Genomic DNA, 19394 nt, shown 5'->3' on the forward strand with positions numbered 1-19394 from the left:
AACTAGATATAGAATATAAATAATACAATTAAGTTACATCTATCACATTAATTGTAATAAGAATCTAAGTTACACAGCAGATTTCAGAAGAGGCAAACACAATATGGTCTCAGGTGACGTTCACGTTTCCTAATTTATGTTGAAATGTATATGTACATACATAAAGCATTGCTAGATTTTACAAGAATGTGTGTCAATATGCAGTCAAGTTTTTAAAAAAATATCTTCAACTCTTTTGATATTGGGAGAAATACCTCCATTTCACACCAATCAGTTCTTAAAAGTAGCTGATACACAGCAGTAAAGAAGGATGTGCGAGTCAAATAACTAGTTTCACATATTACACTTAGCCATGTATTTAACTGTTCTCGTATATTCTGTCTTCCCCCCCCAACTGCATACCTTGGCTATATTGAATAAATTTGTACAGGAAGTGGTTTCTTGTTGCTGTTCATTCTTTTAGTAGAGTACTACTGGTATTTGGCGGGGTGGTGGTGGTGGTGGTGTAACATGATAAAAAGGTAATTTTCACATTTGACAGACTTCTAATTTAGTTAAGTTTTGTTGCATCTTCAAAGAACCTTAGAAAAAGTTGAAAGAATTTTCAATGACAGCTCAAAAGATGCAGCTTTGATCTCTCAGTGATCATAAGTGCATTCTTTCAGTGAGTTACTTTACAGTCCAGAGAACCACTTTTCCTATAATCTAGAATTATAATTATGCTTTGCAGTAGTTCAAACCATGGTAAGTTAGATAAGAAAAGCAATAGCAATTTATCTATCTTTTTAAAAAAGTACTAGAACATGCATCATTTTACTGAGATTAAAGTTACTTTATTAATTTTCAGACAGTTCATCTTATATTACAAAAACTTAGAGGTCAGCTCGAACTCCAAAACCTGGTCCTTTGGGTGGTTCAGTCAGAGAAGTAAGGCCACCAGCTGGCTCACAAGAAAAACGTCCACTCCTGAAAAATGAAAGCAGTTTTATTCATTGCTGGTATCGTTATAACGTCAGATGCTGTTTAATCTGGATAGAAGACAGTTACAAATCTGACTTAAGGCTGAAGCCACATTTCTTTTTCTTCTGTTTTTCCTGTTCATCCTTCAGAAATGTGTGATGCTACTCTTAAATCAAAAGGATTCCAAATTCAGGTAGTGAAATATAGTTTCATAACTGAAATGCAAAACAGGACCACTAGTTTACTTTTTATCCATTTATAGGTTAGCTGCACAAGAGTGATGTTGATCCCAGTAATATCAAAGGCATCAGCCATATTTTTGTTAAAGATGGTTCCCTGTGTTTGGAATCTGTTTTACAATTATTGTTCTTGTATTAAAAAAAAAAAAATAGAAACAATAGGAATAGGTAACACACCCAAGTCAAATTAATTCCTCCATTCACACAAACATATATGTAGTTAGGTTAAGAAAGAACTATCGGAAAGAGCAGGTAAGAAAAGCTCATAAATAACCCTTTCACAAACTTGCAATCTTTCTGGGTTTTGTCAGGGAAAAAAAAACCCACAAGAAAAATCCCAAGACGAAAGAACCAACAGACATTTGTTAATATACGTCATCTAGACCAAAAAAAGAAATCCAACAGATGATAATCATTCCCCTATTAGGTCCTAATCAGAATCAGCATTTTCACATTTTATGCTCCTCTAGCCAGTCATCAAAACATGAAAAATTCTCAGTTCTTTCCAGTTCTTTTTGGCTTTGAATATTGAAAGGCATTGAATGCATGCCATTCTGCTCAGTAAATTACTTAATGCTTTTTAGCTGTAAGTTATAGACTCAAATCACTGGAGCAGGAATTCAGTTTCTATAAAGGATCAGCCTTCAAGTAGTTGGCCACTATTATGCAAATATATCATACCTTGGGCCAGGTTTGGGAACTTTGCCGGCCTTTAGCTCATCAATTATGTTTTCAATATCTTTAGGCGTCAAATCTTCCTGTAAAAAAAAAAAAGAAAGAAAAAAGATCAGATCATTGACAAAACAGAAAGATTGAGCAATTATACTAATTGCGTTATTCAAAATTCATCAGACAGTGGCTCTCTCAGATGTGATCCTAGTATAGGTAATTTTGATCCTGTCCATTAACACACATATTGGTTCAAAGTGTTAGGAAAATTAAAAAGCCTATTGTCATTTTAATGTTACAATTTTTATTTCATGTATAGTTGCAGAAATTATGTTAAAACTAACAATGTTGACATGGATCATATATAACATGGGTTTGTGTTTTCATCTTCCTTGGTATATTAGTGAGCTGGATCTCTGCCTACCCACTATACACGTGCTGTTGCACATACTGCAAAATGGTGTAAGCTGTGACAAAAACAACCCTGTGGGTACAGTTCAAGAGAGCACTTCTTAAAAAAATTAATCAGACTGTGATAACAAAATAAAATATTTTTAAAAATAAGTTTTTTTAGAAAGCTGGATTCAGTCAATATATTAATTCACTTGGTCTGATGGCATCCAAGTGAGCCATAATTCAGAAGTCTAAAAGTTCAAAAATAGCGTTAAACTAGTCCATACTTTCCAAAAGACTGCTTTAAAGTGTTTCTAAAAGCTTATCAAATACCTATTTAAAAATTGCAGATATACGGGCAGACCACTATCGCAAAAATGCATCACCCCACTTGTATAAATCAAGACAGTAACTGAAAGGAAAAACACATGATACACTGTGATGAAGCATTCTAAGGAAGACACCAAGAACCTGAAAGATGCTCTAGGGTATAAATTGAATTGTCCCTGCCAATAGGAATCTGAAGTAACTGACTAAAACTTCAGAATCTGAAACAAATGAAAATACAGGTAACCCAGTAAAGAAGTTTAATCCTTTAAAAGGAAATGTAATACTTACATAGTAATTGTCATTTATTTGTACCATTGGTGCATTTACACAAGCACCTAAACATTCCACTTCTATCAGCGTGAAGAGTTTATCAGGTGTTGTTTCCCCAACTTTTATACCTAAACCAATAAAGAATATTAGGTTCAGCAATGGTTACTGAACAAGATTAATAAAGCATGAGTTTAAATACTCTGTAGTCTTCTCATTACTTGTATTTTGGCCTTAAAAAACATTTGCATAGTTAAATCCTCTTAAATGAGTCCAAAATGTTTCCTTTAAACAAAAGATTCTAATAAACTGTGAAAGTCAGTCTTTGAATATATTTTTGAGACCTCATTTACAGGTATGATTTATTGAAAAATAACCATGAAATGACAGTTCTAAGAAACAGAACAGCTCTACTCCGGAACATTTTTAGTAATCAATACAACAGAATGGAAAAATAGGGAAAACATAGCTTTCATGTGCTGATACAAAATGCGTTAATATACAGTGCTGCATACCAAATTCCCAAATTAACCAAGATCCAAGCATTAACAGTTAGCTACAAATTCGAAACACCTTCCAGATTTTTACACAAAGATTTATTTCCTGAACAACTTTGTATACATACTTAGCTTCCACGACACATCACTGTTCTAGTGATATAGATACAGACCTTCCCCAGAGGGCAGGTTCGAAAAAACAGCATCTCCATCTGATCTTGACAAAATTCTCCATGGAAGGAAGAATGCTGAAAAGCAGTTTTCCTCCATAGTTATTAGAAGGGGGGAAAAACTAATAAAAGTCTAAGGCCTATGTTTCCATAAGAGCTACACAATCAATGCTTTGACTTCTCAAGCTAAGAGTTTCAGTTAAAATTAAGCTATCTTTGCAGTAACAAGCCAAGACAAATTTCATCTAAACGTGCCCATTCCAGACAACAGAATATATGAAATGCAAGATAATAAGCAGCTGTTCTGCAGCTCTTATCACAGTGCTTCTTAGAAAATGTTAGCACAGCTTGATACTTCATAGAAGGGGAAGAGTTGTTTGTTGCTGATCTTGTCCCCTATTCTCTCCATAATCACCCAACCCACACACAAAACCCATGGGTTCTCCTCACATCTCACACAATGCAGCACTCTCAACTGACTTTCTCCATGGAGAATTCAAAAGTTATGTTAACATCGTGTTTGCCATCCAGAGGGACCTCGACAGGCTAGGGAAGTGGGCCCATGCGAATCTCATGAAATTCAACAAGGCCAAGTGCAAAGTCCTGTGCATGGGTTGGGACAATCCCAGGCACAAATACATGCTGGGCAATAAGTGGACTGAGGGCAGCCCTGAGGAGAGGACTTGGGGGTGTTGGTGTATGAAAACCTGAGTATGAGCTGGCAATGTGGGCTCGCAGCCCAGAAGTCCATCGCATCCTGGGCTGCATCAAAAGCAAGTATGGCCAGCAGGTTGAGGGAGGTGATTCTCTCCCTCCACTCGGCTCTCATGAGACCCCACCTGGAGTACTGCATTCAGCTCTGGAGCCCTCAGCACAAGAAGGACATGGACCTGTTGGAGTGGGTCCAGAAAAGGGCCACGAAGATGATCCGAGGGCTGGAGCACCTCTGCTATGAAGACAGGCTGAGAGAGTTGGGGTTGTTCAGCCTGCAAAAGAGAAGGCTCTGGGGAGACCTTCTAGCAGCCTTCCAGTACCTAAAGGGGGCCTACAGAAAGGATGGGGAGGGACTCATTATCAGGGAGTGTAATGATAGGACAAGGGGTAATGGTTTCAAAATGAAGGAGGGTAGATTTAGATTGGACATTCAGGAAGCAATTCTTTACTGTGAGGGTGGTGAGGCACTGGAATGGGTTGCCCAGGGAAGCTGTGGATGCCCCATCCCTGGAAGTGTTCAAGGCCAGGCTGAATGGGGCTTTGAGCAGCCTGGTCTAGTGGGAGGTGTCCCTGCCCGTGGCAGGGGGGTTGTAAGTAGATGATCTTTAACGTTACTTCCAACAAAAACGACTCCATGATTCTGGCATCTTACTTAAGTAAAAAAACCCTCACAAACAACTTTCGTACAGCATATACCTCAAAAATCTTATTTTGTATATAAAAAAGTGCCATAGCATTCAGAGTCCTCCTCTTCTATACATGGGATAGGGCTTACTTTCTCAGTCCAAGCGTCATATTACAGTAACGCATGTCCTGGCAAACTGCCTGTAAAACCACTTTAAGACCAGTAAATCACCCTTCAGACGATGGCCTTTTCTGCTCTACTGTACTGAAATCTTTAAAAATAAACGGCAGATCTGAAATTTTAAGTATTTAGTGCCTATTCTCCAACGATTTCACTCTATATTTTCAATACGATTATTCTATCCCCACCACATGAAAAATTTTACTTCGTTGTCATTAAACAAAGGTTAAAAATATTACAAAAAGTGTATTAAAATTTGTGTCATACCAAGTTTCTTCTTAATGGCTTCTAAAATACTATCAGAGTCTCGCAGCATGCAAGGCGTGGTAGTGCAGACCTGAATATGGTATTTCCCAACAGGTTTGCGATTGTACATTGTATAGAAGGTTGCTACTTCATACACTCTCATGGGAGGCATTTCTAAAACTTCAGCAACCTGTAACAAGGGGAAAACAGACACTATATTGAATTCTCCCAGCGCATCAGTAAAGGCATTTAAAAAACTAATTCAATAAAGTCACCTGTCTTCTGTCTGCAGTAATGGATAAATAAGAGGGAGGGGATGGGTATCAAAGCACAGCTGTATTCAAATACCAAGAAAAGACACCCGGTTACTCTGATTGGAGTCACCCTGCTTGAGCACAAACTCCACTCAGCCATGGATTAGCAAAGCGAGGAGCTCAAGTCAATTCCCTCCAGCATCTAGCATCGTACACAAACTAGATGTGAGGAGTCAGCTGGGTTCCAGCTTTCATTGTCAGCTCCAGCTCATACCACACTTCTCTTTTGCTGTAGGAATGAGCACACTTGTACCCATCTGCACACACCAACCCACATAAGCCTGGTACTACAGTCATCTAATTTAGATACAGCAGGTCTGTCTCAGGTTCTGTGACACACCAGGGCTGGCCTTAGAAACACCACTGCTACATCTGCAGATTGGCGTCACAGCTAATAAACAGGGAGTGAAGCGCGATCTCCATGGAGCCAGTTCTGGTATAAGCATCCCTGACCTCATTAACCTGGAACCCTGGCAAACTGGCTGAAGTTGAGAACCGACTCTGCTTTCAAAAGCGTTAACTGCTTTATGTTCCAGTCTCTCTATAGCAGGCAAATAACCGACCATGGAAAATATTTGCTCACTTAAAAATCTTAAGATCTTTTTAAACATACTATCAATCCGAAACACAGATTAAATAAACAAAAATACCTTTCCCATTCAGTATTAATAGAGATTTGAGGCTCCATGCTACACTGTAGGAACAGTAGCAAGACAAAATTTGCTGTTTTCTAAACATGCACTTAAATCCTTCAGTAATTTCGGTAACACTCACAATCCTCACTTAGTGTATCTTGATTGAATTTAAAACTTTTCACTTTAAAATTGATGATATGCCAGATTGTAACACAAATTATGACAGATTTATTCATATGAATATAAACTGGATTTATTTTTTTTTATTATTTGATTACTGTCATGCAACCTATCACTTTGGAGCAGTGTACTTGCTTATTTTGAAAAACAATTAAAAAAAATAATTTGGTAAGTCTTCCGGGCACTTGCTGTGAGGTGTTATAAAACACTCATGACACATACTACACTAATGCTGCTTTGCAGAAGTTTTTACAGACCTACAGATTAAGTACAATCCTGGCAATGCTCGTAGTGCCACTAATCTGAGAGGAGAAAAAAAAAGCACCATTATCTTTTTTCTTTCCTCAAATTCAGCAGCAAACGAAATGTTTCAAGTTTCTGTTTCTACTTCCAGGATGATTCTGGGAAAAGAGCCTATCTAAATAAGGCTCATGTAATTTTTGTTTTCCTCTGTCTGTAGTTTCTAGCAATGGGCTAACATTATGTAAAGAACAGAGCCCAGAGTTCCTGGGTTAGTTTTCCCTTTTATTTTTTAAAATGTAGTCTCATAGGGAATTCACACAATTCCGTGCCACATGTACGCTTTGAGAAATAAATGCTATTATTCTAGCATGATACTTAAAGAAAACAGTAAAATTATGTCTGAAAGATAATTAAGTACTAAATACCTTGTTCATAGCCGATATGGGCAACCATCCATGCTGTCTTTGGGCCAAATCTAGTACTGCCATGACAGCTGCAGACTTGTGTCCCCCTGGGTAGTTGTTTATGATTGCTTCTATTCGCTTTTTAAAGGGAAATAGGGAAAAAATATCAGTACTGATCTAAAGACAAAGTCTACATATTTAACTTTTTTTTTGTCTGCGTACCTTTTGGTTTTCAGGCGTGAACTCAAATGGAGTATCTGGATTGTTCTCAGGACTATCTCTGTGCTTCAGGAAAATAAAACATGTAAAAATAGGGTTGTCAGGAAATTATTCAGGACAAATTTACTGTTGTAAAATATCTTCTCATTAGACAGTTACAGTTGAGTTGCTAGAATAAAAACAATACATGCCAGATGAAAATTTCATAGTACTCAAGCATAAATGATAAAATATCTCAGGGAAAGTTATAAAAAAATGTTGGTAATTATTTTGTCACTCTAAAATAATGACTTATTCATGTTATTTCCTATCCAAAAAGTTATTTCTGGAGGAATATGGTGTTGTTATCAAAATATACTTTTTTTTTTTTTAAACACTGTTAATACAGTTTGGCAATTATGTTCAAACTCCTCACAGGTAGATTAAGAGTCCTCTGGTTAATGCCTTAATAAACAACAAGGAACTAAAACAGCAGCCCTTTTTTTTTTCCCCCCCTCTTTTCCCATAAGACATTAACTATAAAAACTTTAAAATTAATCAGGAAGCTTTCTACATAACTAAAATCTTTCCACATTCAAACACACATTATTAACATATTCTTTTGATTTGGAATGGGTTTCAACATTTTAATTTTAGATACAATTCTGAATTAGAGTGGAAGCAGTAGAATTTTGAATTAATATTTACAAAATAAGTTGTTTTGTCTTTATTTTTAAGGTGGTCTTCTAGGGAAACATCAAATTGAAATTAGTTATTCTATTTTCAGAAAACAGAAATTTGAGAGTCTCAAAGAAAGTAACATTTTCCTGTAATAAAACCTTGGTTCTGACAAAAATCCATCCTCATCCACCAGAAAAACTTCTTGCACAACATTTTCAATTCTCTCTAAGAGGTCATTATGGTATCCTTGAAATACTCATAGCTAAGTTTAATTCCAAACTTTATACAGTTTTCAAGTTGAGAACGTTTCGAATTAAATGGAAAGTTTGGGGAAGAATGCAAGCTATACCTGAGGCTTGATGTTAAACATAATCCACAACTAGCTAATAAAAAATGCTTTTTTTTTTTTGCTAAAAAAACCCACTCCATTGACTTTCACCTTGATAATTTTCTCAAGTAATCTAGGGTGATTTTGCAGTTTCCACACTGTGTTATTAAGCAGCAAAGGATTTAGTGAAAAATCTCAACTCTGCAAGATTTCTACGTACTGAAAGACTGTCATCAGTGCAGAACTTAAAATATGTATGGTCCGCAGCTATTTCTGGATTTAGAAATTTGAATTTGGAAACATCAAAAGGCTAAATACTTAATTTCAATTACACCTGTTGGTCTAGCAAGAGATTCCCTTTGCTTATATCCATATCCTGGAGCAGCCAGTACTACTGCCACCATCAATTTGAGAGCATGTACCCCTACCACAGTTCCAAGTCAAATATAAAAGTACAATCAATATCTGCATCTCCACTGAGGATGACTTTTTCCCTAATAACAGGAATTACAGAAAGATAATCAATTCCCTTTGAACACACTAATATTTTATTAAGTATTAATATATTGCTCATTGTGTGGTCTACAAGATAACATAAAACAGCTTTTAGGAACACAACTGCTACTATTTTAGTCCAACCCTTCCAGATAAAGGTTTTGACTCCTCATATGTAGTGCTGCCGAGGGCTTTATGCCAATTTTGGTCAAAGTTCTCAAAAAGAAGCTGATGGAGGAAAAACTGATAGGAAATACTGTGCAACTTTTTATTTTTTTTCCCCTTACAGACCTGTTTTATGTCTTAGCTGCACAGATCAAATCCACGATTCATGATAAGTATTTCCAGAACTTAACTTTTCTTTCCCAAATCTGCATGCCTGTTTTATTTCAGGTTGCTATTTTGCCTTCCACAGCTGATACAGTCACAATTGTACTTGATCTTCATTTCTTTTGCAAATAAGTATATTTGATTTATTAAAGCCTCTCTGTCTAGAACAGCTGTTCTTTTCAGTGTATCATCTCTAAACTGATATCCTTAGATACCCTACACGTGAAGGGGAATAAGACTTTAGAGCTAAAGCTACCGTTTGCCACGCAGTCAGTTCTGTGCAGCAGGACTCCAAGATACATTGTAAAGGCTACAGCACAGGGCAAGACCAAGTAAGATCCTGTCACCTTTTTTTCATTTTCCATTTTCCTAAATGGGCTTCATCCAATTCTGTGCTGTGGAGAGTTTGATAGTTTTCATTCAGCACTTACAGAGATCTAGGCCTACTGAGCTGTTAGGAATTTGTCAATCACACATTCCCTAGTATTCCATTTGTCTGACAATACACCATTTATCTGAGATTTACATGAATGGATTTGTTCCTAAATGATACCAGTGCATTTCTGCCTGTTTTTTTTAGGATACAGATTCTGCAGAACAAGATCAGAATTAAGCACACAGTGTTGGAAGGAATACTGTGTTAAATCACAGAATGGTTGAGGTTGGAAGGGACCTCTGGAGGTCACCCAGGCCAAACCACACCAGGCCAACCCCTGCTCAAGCAGGGCCATTCAGAGCTGGTTGCCCAGGACCATGTCCAGATGGCTTCTTCTGAATATCCCTGAGGTGGGAGACTCCACAACTTCTCTGGGCAACCTGTGCCAGCGCCTGGTCACCCTCACAGTAAAAAAGTGTTTCCTGATGTTCTCCGAGGCCACTCCCTCTGGTCATGTCACTGGGCACCACTGAAAAGAGCCTGGCTCCATCCTCTTTGCACCCTCCCTTCAGGTATTTATAAATAAGATCCAGCCATCTCTTCTCTAACAGTCACAGCTCTCTCAGCCTTTCCTCGTACAAGAGATGCTTATAAAAAGAAACCAATATATTAAGGCCTCCTCCATACACAAACAATTATGTCTGTACCAACTACAGCAATTTGCTGAAAAGCAAGGTCAAACTCTACCCATTTTTTCCTGATTCCCTTCTCATGTTTCCCAGTTTCCTGAAGTCTTACACATTATGTTTTCATTCCCTGCATAGCTTGACTGTATCACGGTTTTATTGCAGCATTCAACCTAACCTACTTGAAGTGTGAACAACTGCACTGTGAAGGCTGTGCAACTGCAGCTGTATCTGTGAAGGCCTACCCAAGCCACACTGTCCCCACAGATGATGGTAGTGTCCCATGGAAGGTATATTAAGGCTACTGAGTGTTCATCTCACATTCATTTTGCTACACCAACCTGGGCCATTTTATTATTCTTTTTCAGTAATCGAATCATCTGTCTTCCTTGACACAGAGAATTATTTAAGAGTGCTAAGAATTACAAAATTAACTAGAATAATTTAGCTTTCACATATACTGCAAAACAGTTGGCCTGAAACTTGACCTATGCTCTGTAGTAAACACCAGTCCAAAACACTGTAAACTAAAATGAAAGAACTGTGTGCAAGGGAAAAGATGTTTAGGGCAACAACCTGTTAAAGAGTCCATACCAAATCAGCAATGAAATTTATTACTTCTTCCAAGGGGAAAGTACCCTACATTGACTATTCCAGCAGAACTCAAGATATAAACCTCTCCTAAATCAAGAATAGTGGAAGTGCTCTCAGACCCAAGTATCTTCACAAGTAACTAAAACTATAATAAAGCAATTATCTAACCTGTACTGAACCCCTGTGCAGCCCTACAACAACGCCCACAGCAGGGCAGTTGATGTGTAAAGGAAACTCAGTACATGTGTTGAAAACCACAAAGTAGAAGAGATAAGTTTTAGCTGTCAAGGAGGCTACGGAGAGATAAAAGTCAAAGATAGAGAAGGCATGTTTAAAGAAAGCAAGGTAACTACTGTAAATAAAAGTATCTTTGAAATCAGGTCTTCTCTAGCCATCAGAAATACAATAGATGTGGAGCAGCTCTCTTAGGTTACTACAGGCAAACAATCTACCTAGTTTTAAACTTGATAATCTTTTTCTGGAAGTGTGATCTAGCTGCCTGTGATAGCAGCAGACGGAGTTTCATGGTAGAGAAATTCTCTTTTTGGCTGTTTCAGAGTGAAAACGTGTTTCAGTAGAAGTTTCCTTATTTCTGTATGTTTCTTATAACATGTAAGGAAAAAACTTGCATGAAAAAAAGTTTGCAAAGGGATAAAAGGGCATACAAATCAGCACTGCCTTCTAATACTAGATTTTAAGACAACCAGGTCTCCTGCCAGGCTGTTCCTTTCTGTTACAAAACAAGTGTACTGTATGCATCTCCCTTCCTCACATATGGGAAGTGCAACAAGAAGCACCAATATGCTTTGCAAAACAAAAACAAGACACTGGTGTGTAAACTGACATACAAGAAGGACCACCACAACAGGTGAGAGCTACTCCCAGTTAAGCCTACTATTCCTCCACAAGCAGGTTTAAACAACCTTTGACGCTTCATCTGCTTGTAATATTCCAGAAAACGAAGACTTTTTTTTTTAATGTTGGGTTTTTTCCCTTCTAGAGAAATCCGGGGGAAAAAAAAAATCCATTTTCCAATTGTACACAAACACCTAGTGTTGATTAAAGTAATGCCTTCAGCTCAACTCAGCAGGAAGAGTTCGCTTGAAATTTGCTGTGTTAAGTAACTTCTGAAATTTGCTCTGAAGGATTTTAGTCATAGTTAGAACAGTTAGACACACACACAATGACATCCAACTGTCTTCTTCCATAGCCTTTTACTTCATAGAAGAACAAATATTACCTATTAAAAAAACAAACCAACCCCTACACACATGAAACAATCCCACACACAATTTCCTATGCTCTTCTAGCAAAATTTCTGTTGCAAAATAAAAACAAAAGGAGTGAATGATGCTATTAAGTAAAACAGCTGTATATTGCAAGTAGGTAACTAAAACACACAACTCTACTTTTCTACTTCCCTTTCTCTATCTTCAGGCTCCTCCTTCCAGCAAATAATTTAAACAGTTGTATAAATCTTAAAAAATGCCTGGAGAATTTACAAAGCTGTCTAGCTTCATATGTCAGGCACCAACATCCATTAGGGTGCCAAAGACACCTTTTGCCTGTCTTCACCAACTTCAAACTATACTTGAGGTTTCCTAAGTTGTCAGCCTACACTGTTTCCTCTATTCCTTGAACACCAGCTCTCACTCCATAAATCATCAGTGACTGCTCCGGTTTCTGGAAAAGCATACGAAGCATGTACTGTAATCCCATTAACTTCATCTTATGTGAAAAGATGTAGAGACAGCTGCAGAAAGGCAACAACAACAACAAAAATCTGTCAAAAAATCCTGAGCACCTGCTTTCAACAAAATGGTCAATTCTCTAGTAAAGTGTTGATTTCCACCAAATGTTGGAAAAATGCCAAATTATTCAGCTGTTGAATTGCACACTAGATAAAACTGAATGGAGCAGAATGGGACAGAACACACTTCTCAGAGATGCTGCAGGTTCTCTTTGGAGGTAGACAGACAATATGACTGCTTTACACATTTAAATTTGAGGGCTTTTTTTTTTTTGCAATCAGTATTACTGTTTATACATATTATGATAATGCCTAATGGTCTCAATTATGAATCATTATGCAACACGCTATATGACATATAATACAAACAAGAACTGCACTTTTCGACTGTTAGTGAACAGAGCTAGACCTGGACCTAAAAGTAATTCTGCAGCAAATTTTAGAAATCAAGAAATTAGGTCTGCAAAAAGTTTTATGAACTTCAATTACAAACTCAACGAACTTCATTTAAAAAAGGAAACAAGAACTGTTTTAAAATGAAGTAAGTATAAACAAAGTCTCATCTGCAATCACACACAAATGCTGCTAGCATCACCATTGCTATTAATGAACAGGAGTTTCCACTATATAAGGAAACAAATACCAAAAACTAATGCCAAAAGAAATGCCAAAAACTAAAATAAAACCTTTTGATACTCCCATTGCAACTCTAATAAAAAGTTCTGCTGAAAGAGTGCTCCTTTGTAAATTCCATCAGCCTTCTATAGCAAGTTCTGCCCATCAGAAGCTTTGAGGCAAATTAAAAAAGCACATGACAAACTCTTCTTACACATCTCCCTTCCAGTAAGGTAGAGAATTACTTACCACAAATAAGGCTCCTCCACTGGCATTGCATACTGCCGTTCTATGTAAGTATCGGATCTGTCTTATCTAAAAAAACAACAAAAAAAGTAGATGGTATTAATAGTTAATAATTTCTATACTACTAGAGACTGCTTTCAGAACTAGCTTTATTTCTCTTCTAAGCCAGTAATTCTACTGCCATCACTGATAATTTAAATTAAGTCAAGAAGAGAATATTAAGGGCTCTCCTATGCTATTAGGAGATCAAATCTCTTAACTCACTTTGACCATTTCAGTCAACGTAGAAGTTAAATCGTCTAACCTCTGCCACAGCTTAATCTAAATGCCTTGAGTACTAATTCTCATCAAACATTTCAGGAAGGATTTTCCAATTTGTTACTTTATATCACATCCTTTAAAAAGTTTGCAGAAATTGCCATATGGAGGTTCTTCTCTAGTAAACATTTACATGCTTCTTCAGCTTTTATCTAACTGAACAGTAAGATCAGTAAGTAAGAACAGTAAGCATAAGAGAACAAAGTTAAGAACCTGAAATATCCACAGGACACAACAGCCATATGCAAGTAGTGTTCAGCTATTCTCCGTAGTCTCTATCTGGATCTGTCATGCCAAAACAGATCAAGACTGCTAGATTCTGGCCAGTATTACTAAAATAATCTGATTATATTATCTTGTCATATGCAAACATTCTATAAAAAATTAATTTTATATCAATTTTATATTAATATTTACATTGAACTCTAGACCAATTCTGAAAATTCTTAAAGTAAGAAAAGTATAGCATATTAAAAAAACCCAAAATACCCCTTTAACTGCTTAATTTCTGATACTGTATAAAATCTGTGGGATTTCAAGTGGATCAGCATCAAACTAGCAAAAATACAAGCACGAGGTCAGATGTGAAATCCAAGCTTAAGTACCAAGGAACTACAGTCCCTGCTCTTCCAAAAGAGCAACCTAGTCAGCTCAATCTTTTCCGCAGGAGATCATGTACTTTCACCTGCAGCACAGTTTCACAGGATGGCTGCAGTCTTTCCCTGTCGTATGATCAGTCCTTACGGGGTGCACTGGATGTACTATGCAGTTATGTGTATTATGTAGTATGCACCCATTTCCTCTTTGCTCTCCACTTCTGGCTCATTTGAAAGCAGCAGCCACGCGAGCAATTTATCCATCTCCTGCCATTCTATGTCATAGTCCAAAATGAAATGTGGGATACACGGATAACTCTGTGGACTGCAGATCCTTCCTGAGTGCAACCTTTTCCAAGAGACTCTCAGTCTGTTGTCTTTATCAACTGATATGACTGACATCAAATGAACTGCACTCTCACGCCAATGTGAGTGCCATGTCCCCTGTGAGCCAGACAACATGTAAAATTCAGACAAAAGACTAAAAAGCGTAAGTACAGCATGCAAATGCAACTGAAATTCTGCAGACAATGCTGCAAGGAGCATATGAAAGAAGATTTGATGTTCTTGCATAAATCCTGCTAAATGCAAAGTAAATACAATGTATGTGCCGTTTTGGCTCTGAGGGGATCACCACCACATTGTAAGCTTCAGGTTTCTAGCTATAAGAGGCAGTCTCTACCAAAAGAGGCACTTCAGATGAAAACCCTTTATTCTATCCAAATATAGCGTACTGTTTCCAAGAACTAAAACCTGTAAATTTCAGAAACTAGGAAGAAACAGGACAAGACCCCGTTTTTTGCACTGGCCTAAAGGACTGCAGTTAGTGTGAAGAGTTGACGCAGGACTGAAGAACAAACTAAGCGGCTTCCTTCCAATGGTTAGTCTTAAATATGTGGGAAATACCATTTCCGCTTGGCAAGCTTCCCAATAACCTACAATAAGCACCAAGCGGTTACCGCTAGAGCTTTTTTTCACTTGAAGCTGGTAGTGCGACTCTAGAGCCGGTCAGGTAACTCCGGCAGGCCCCGAGGGCGAGGAAGACACCCCGGCAGCGACGCCCTTCCACCGGCTGTACGAGGCCTTTCCTCCCCGAGGCCGTGCCCCGCCGCGGCCCCCCGCCGCTTGCCCACTGCGACGGCAGCACACCCCCCCAGTCTCCCTCCGTCGCGGCCTACCCTCCTAGGCCTCCTCCAGCCGAACGGCCGCCCTGCTCCGGCCGGCGGGGACAGACGTGTGGCCGCCACCGCACAGCAACCTCCCTCTCCCCTTACCGAGTGTGCGGTCGCGGCCCGCAGAGGAGCGCACAGGAACATGGCGGCGGCAGAAGCGACGACCCCGGCGCCCCCCCCCCCGCGCTTCTTTTCCCTTCCCTCTCCTTGAGGCCTAGGCTCGCCCTCCGCACGGCCGCAAGGAGACACGCCCCGCGCATGCGCTAGCCACGCCCGGCTGCGCGCGCGCGGCCGCGAGCCCGGGAACGCGCCGGCGGCCGTGGCCGTTGGCGGGTGGCCGGTGGCCGTTGGCGCCTTGCCCTGTGGTGGCCGCTCATCCAAAAGGAGCGTGTTAGTGGGTTGGCGGTCACTGTAGTCGGTATCGCAACTGCCTGCTCTGGGAGGGGGGACGTTATCCAGGCCGTCCCCCCGGCAGATGGTGAATTCCTGTCCTGTCAGAGCCGGAAGGTTTGTGTCAAATAAGGGAAGTGAACCAAAAGATCTGTATGAGAGTTTTCGGTGAATTTTAACCTTTCTGTGGCATACATCAACGTGGAAAAAAAAAATTCTTTTGGAAGCAAGTGTCTTTAATAAATAGGGGAAAATTGCGGAAACTGGGTGAGGTTTTTTTGGTTCTCCGTTTTCCTCCTTTCTACCCAGTTCTGTTGATCAGAGTATTTAATGTTTGAACTGCTTGCATCTACGTTTTGACCTCCCTTAATTAGAAAAAAGCAGGACTAAACATTTGATTGTCTTCTTGGCCTTTGATAAATTCTGATTTTACAGTATAATTTGGTCAATACATTACAAATACTGGAACTGAAGAAAATCTAAGTGACAGGCCGTTCCTTGGGTGCACCATTGGTCCTTACACTGGTCCTAGAAACATGGATCCTAGAAGCGTTGGTCCTGGAAACGTTGCTCACAGGTCCATCCTTGTACATACCCCTTGTCGTTCAGGTCTTGTGATAAGGAATGCAAATGTATTTTTTCACTGTACAATAAATTCACATTTTTCAAATAATAACTGAAAAGGAAGTAGTTGCACCTGGAGGGCTCCTCTAAAGAAACCTGTGTGGACAGTGAGACAAGAGCCCCGGTACATCTCAACAGATAGCTCTAGACAATGCCCAAAACACTAAGCAATGCACATATTAGAACAATTTAGGATACTACTCTTTCAGATAATTGCATATATACATGCAGGCATGCACATATCTGTATATATGTGCACATATATATTTGGCAATTGTTACTGCAATTAATGTCCTTTTAATAGAATACTTCATTTGCACAGATCAGGTAGAATGTGGTACTAGCTCGATAGTTAGGTTGCTGCCTTTTATGTTTGGGTTTACTGTAGTCAGCGGTTGTCTCCCTGCTCCTTATTCTTCATTTCCTCAGTGCTGAGAGTTATTATCAGCATTTGCAATTTAAGGGCTGCTACCGGTATTTGATATTTGCATTGATGTATTTTCACTAATTACTTAGTCACTTATAAACCTCATTTCTGTACTTGCAAACTACCCTGAGATGAATTCTTGAAACACTTAAAAGACTGCCTAAAACAGAGTAAGTATCGTGGTGCAGCGATGTTCAAACAGAGATTACAGATTCTGTTGCTAAGCCAATTTTTTATATCCTGTTGAGAATCTGCCCCAGGCATACAGTCTAAGAATAGCAAAGGAAATGTATGATTAGACTTAGGGACTGTTCCTGTGCAGATAAATTCATACGCATTCATTTGTCTACTATAAAACATATAATCATAGTAATTTGTTAATTATATATGTCAACCCAATACACATTCTTCAGTTGGACTTCATAAATGTGTTACTAGACAAGGGGAAAAAAAGCATTTGGAAGCATTTGTAATTTAAACTCAGCCTATTTATCAGATGACAAGACTAAAAAAATAAATTGTAAACAGCGTGGCCTTGAGTGGGAGTCCAGTGTCTGCAGTGACCTGCAGACTTGCCCATGGCTTTGTGCGTTCTGCCTTCCACATGCACTGAGCTCCAGTGACGAAGTCCTGCCCACGCAGGGCCTGGTGCAGCACCACGAAGCGTGTGCATACACCTGCTCAAACCGCCAGTGGTTCCTAAGAGGGTCTTTTGTGGACCGCAATGATTTCAGACAGCTCCTTTTCCAGTGTGACACATCTGTAAGGGAAGCTGCGTCAAGGAGAACGAGACCCCCTGTTTACTCTTTTGACAAGGGTCTGGAAATGCAGCAGATGATGTACTTGTGCCTATGTCTCCAGTGGGGCAGGTGTGCAAGGACGGGTGAGAAATGGTCAGATCACCTCTTTCTGTAACCTCGCACCCTGTCCCCAGCAGCCTCGCAAGCTCTAATTGCATGGGCTAATAAGGGAGAGATAGAGAAGAGTATTGTTTTCCACAAATGTAGGCTAGAGAATTATTCTTGCAATCAAATAATTACTTACTGTGTCGCTGGATTTCTTTATTAGTATGCATTATGCCAAATAATTGCTTTCAGGCTTTTTTTTTAAATGGAAACATACATACTAGGGATATTTAATGACTGTTACATTACTCTCCATCTTGAAGTACAAAAATAAACAAATCAACTTTCATTAATCTTCAATCCATTATTCATGTACAAGTGTTCGCTGTATATTTTCTGACATTGAAAAGTAATACTTCCAGCCATAGCAGTACAAATGATATTAACCAACCATACTTGAAAAGACTGGATTTGAATTATTTTATGACACATGCTCTAACATTAAGTAAGACAAATATTAATTTGCAGTGTAGGGACTGTGAATGTTGGCAAGCCATTTGAAGAAATTCTTCCGAAAACAGGTCTTCTGGAGATAACACAAATACTGTTGGAAGGTGTCACAAGCTTTTTATCACATTAAAACACCTCTGACCAGCTCTGTTGCAACTATTAAAAAAAAATAATCTATTAAGATCTTTCTGAAACCTCAGCATTATATATTAGTATGTTCATATTTAACCAGTACAGGGATCTATTTAGGAAGTGTGAGAGCACAGGGAGCAAACAGAAAAGATCGTTTTAAATAATTAAGACCTAAAAACATCAGAAAACAAAACATTCTCAGTTGCAATCTTCACATTGCAACACTGTGCAAAAAACTGGCTTATATACCCTGGAGTGTTTCAGATGAAAAAATGTCGCTATCTTGTGATAGCTGAGATTTAATTAATCAATAATTTATATGTACTACAGAGCAGAATTAGTGTAAAGTGTGCTCTGAGACCCATTTCTGTAAGCAAAGTAGAGAGAAAGCAGGCAATGAACTGCCTGCTCATTTAGCACACTGGCCTGAGATCTGTAAATATTAGAATGGATATTTATTAGCATCATAGAAGGAACTCTTCCAACAAAAGATGACTGTATGGGTAGTGTTGAGGTTGTACATGGAACTACTTCTGCAGAACATTTTCCTTCAGGGAAATAACTGCAGAATGATAGAGACTGGAAAGAAAATGAGAAGGCATATGGAACATGGAAAGAAAACCAACTCGCAATTATTTAGCCACAGCGCTAAGTAACAATTGAGAAGCAAAGTGGAAGTGAACACCAGGGAATACTGTAGCAGGATGAGGCTTACTGGGGTGACAATAGTCCTTACTATACCAGAGAAACCTGAGTTGTGTGGTAGGTGTTATAGCATCTAAAAAGATACTTCTAAAGAAGGAGCGTGACATTGCCATGGGTAACTGACCATATCTTCTATGCTGGTGGAATGTGGTGTAGCTCCACTGAAGGAGAGAGAAGTGAACTGATTTTCCTCATCTAAGGATCAGGCTCACTGGTTTGTGAGATATGGGCTTTCACAGTCCATTTTATACAACAAATTTCAATTCTTTTACCGATGATCGCTTTGCCTCTACGGCTTGAGTACTAGAGG

The 19394-nt window shown here is 38.8% G+C and overlaps 1 protein-coding gene across 2 annotated transcripts; it reads right to left on the bottom strand.

The window, feature by feature from the left end:
- Window positions 1-811: 811 nt before the first annotated feature.
- Window positions 812-15938, bottom strand: NDUFV2 (NADH:ubiquinone oxidoreductase core subunit V2). 2 transcript variants are annotated; one of them, XM_074576649.1, is made up of 8 exons: window positions 15554-15938; window positions 13369-13434; window positions 7289-7351; window positions 7088-7204; window positions 5312-5480; window positions 2880-2989; window positions 1881-1957; window positions 812-966 (listed from the first exon to the last, which is right to left on the bottom strand). In XM_074576649.1, the coding sequence occupies exons 1-8, from the start codon at window positions 15593-15595 to the stop codon at window positions 873-875; spliced, it is 738 nt and encodes a 245-aa protein (XP_074432750.1). In that variant the 5' UTR covers window positions 15596-15938; the 3' UTR covers window positions 812-872. The 2 variants fall into 2 exon arrangements, with proteins under 2 accessions (XP_074432750.1, XP_074432749.1); XM_074576648.1 differs by having other exon boundaries at window positions 15458-15702.
- Between the last annotated feature and the right edge of the window lie 3456 nt (window positions 15939-19394).

The sequence above is a fragment of the Larus michahellis genome, chromosome 2, assembly GCF_964199755.1.
Source record: "Larus michahellis chromosome 2, bLarMic1.1, whole genome shotgun sequence".
Classification (NCBI taxonomy): Eukaryota; Metazoa; Chordata; class Aves; order Charadriiformes; family Laridae; genus Larus; species Larus michahellis.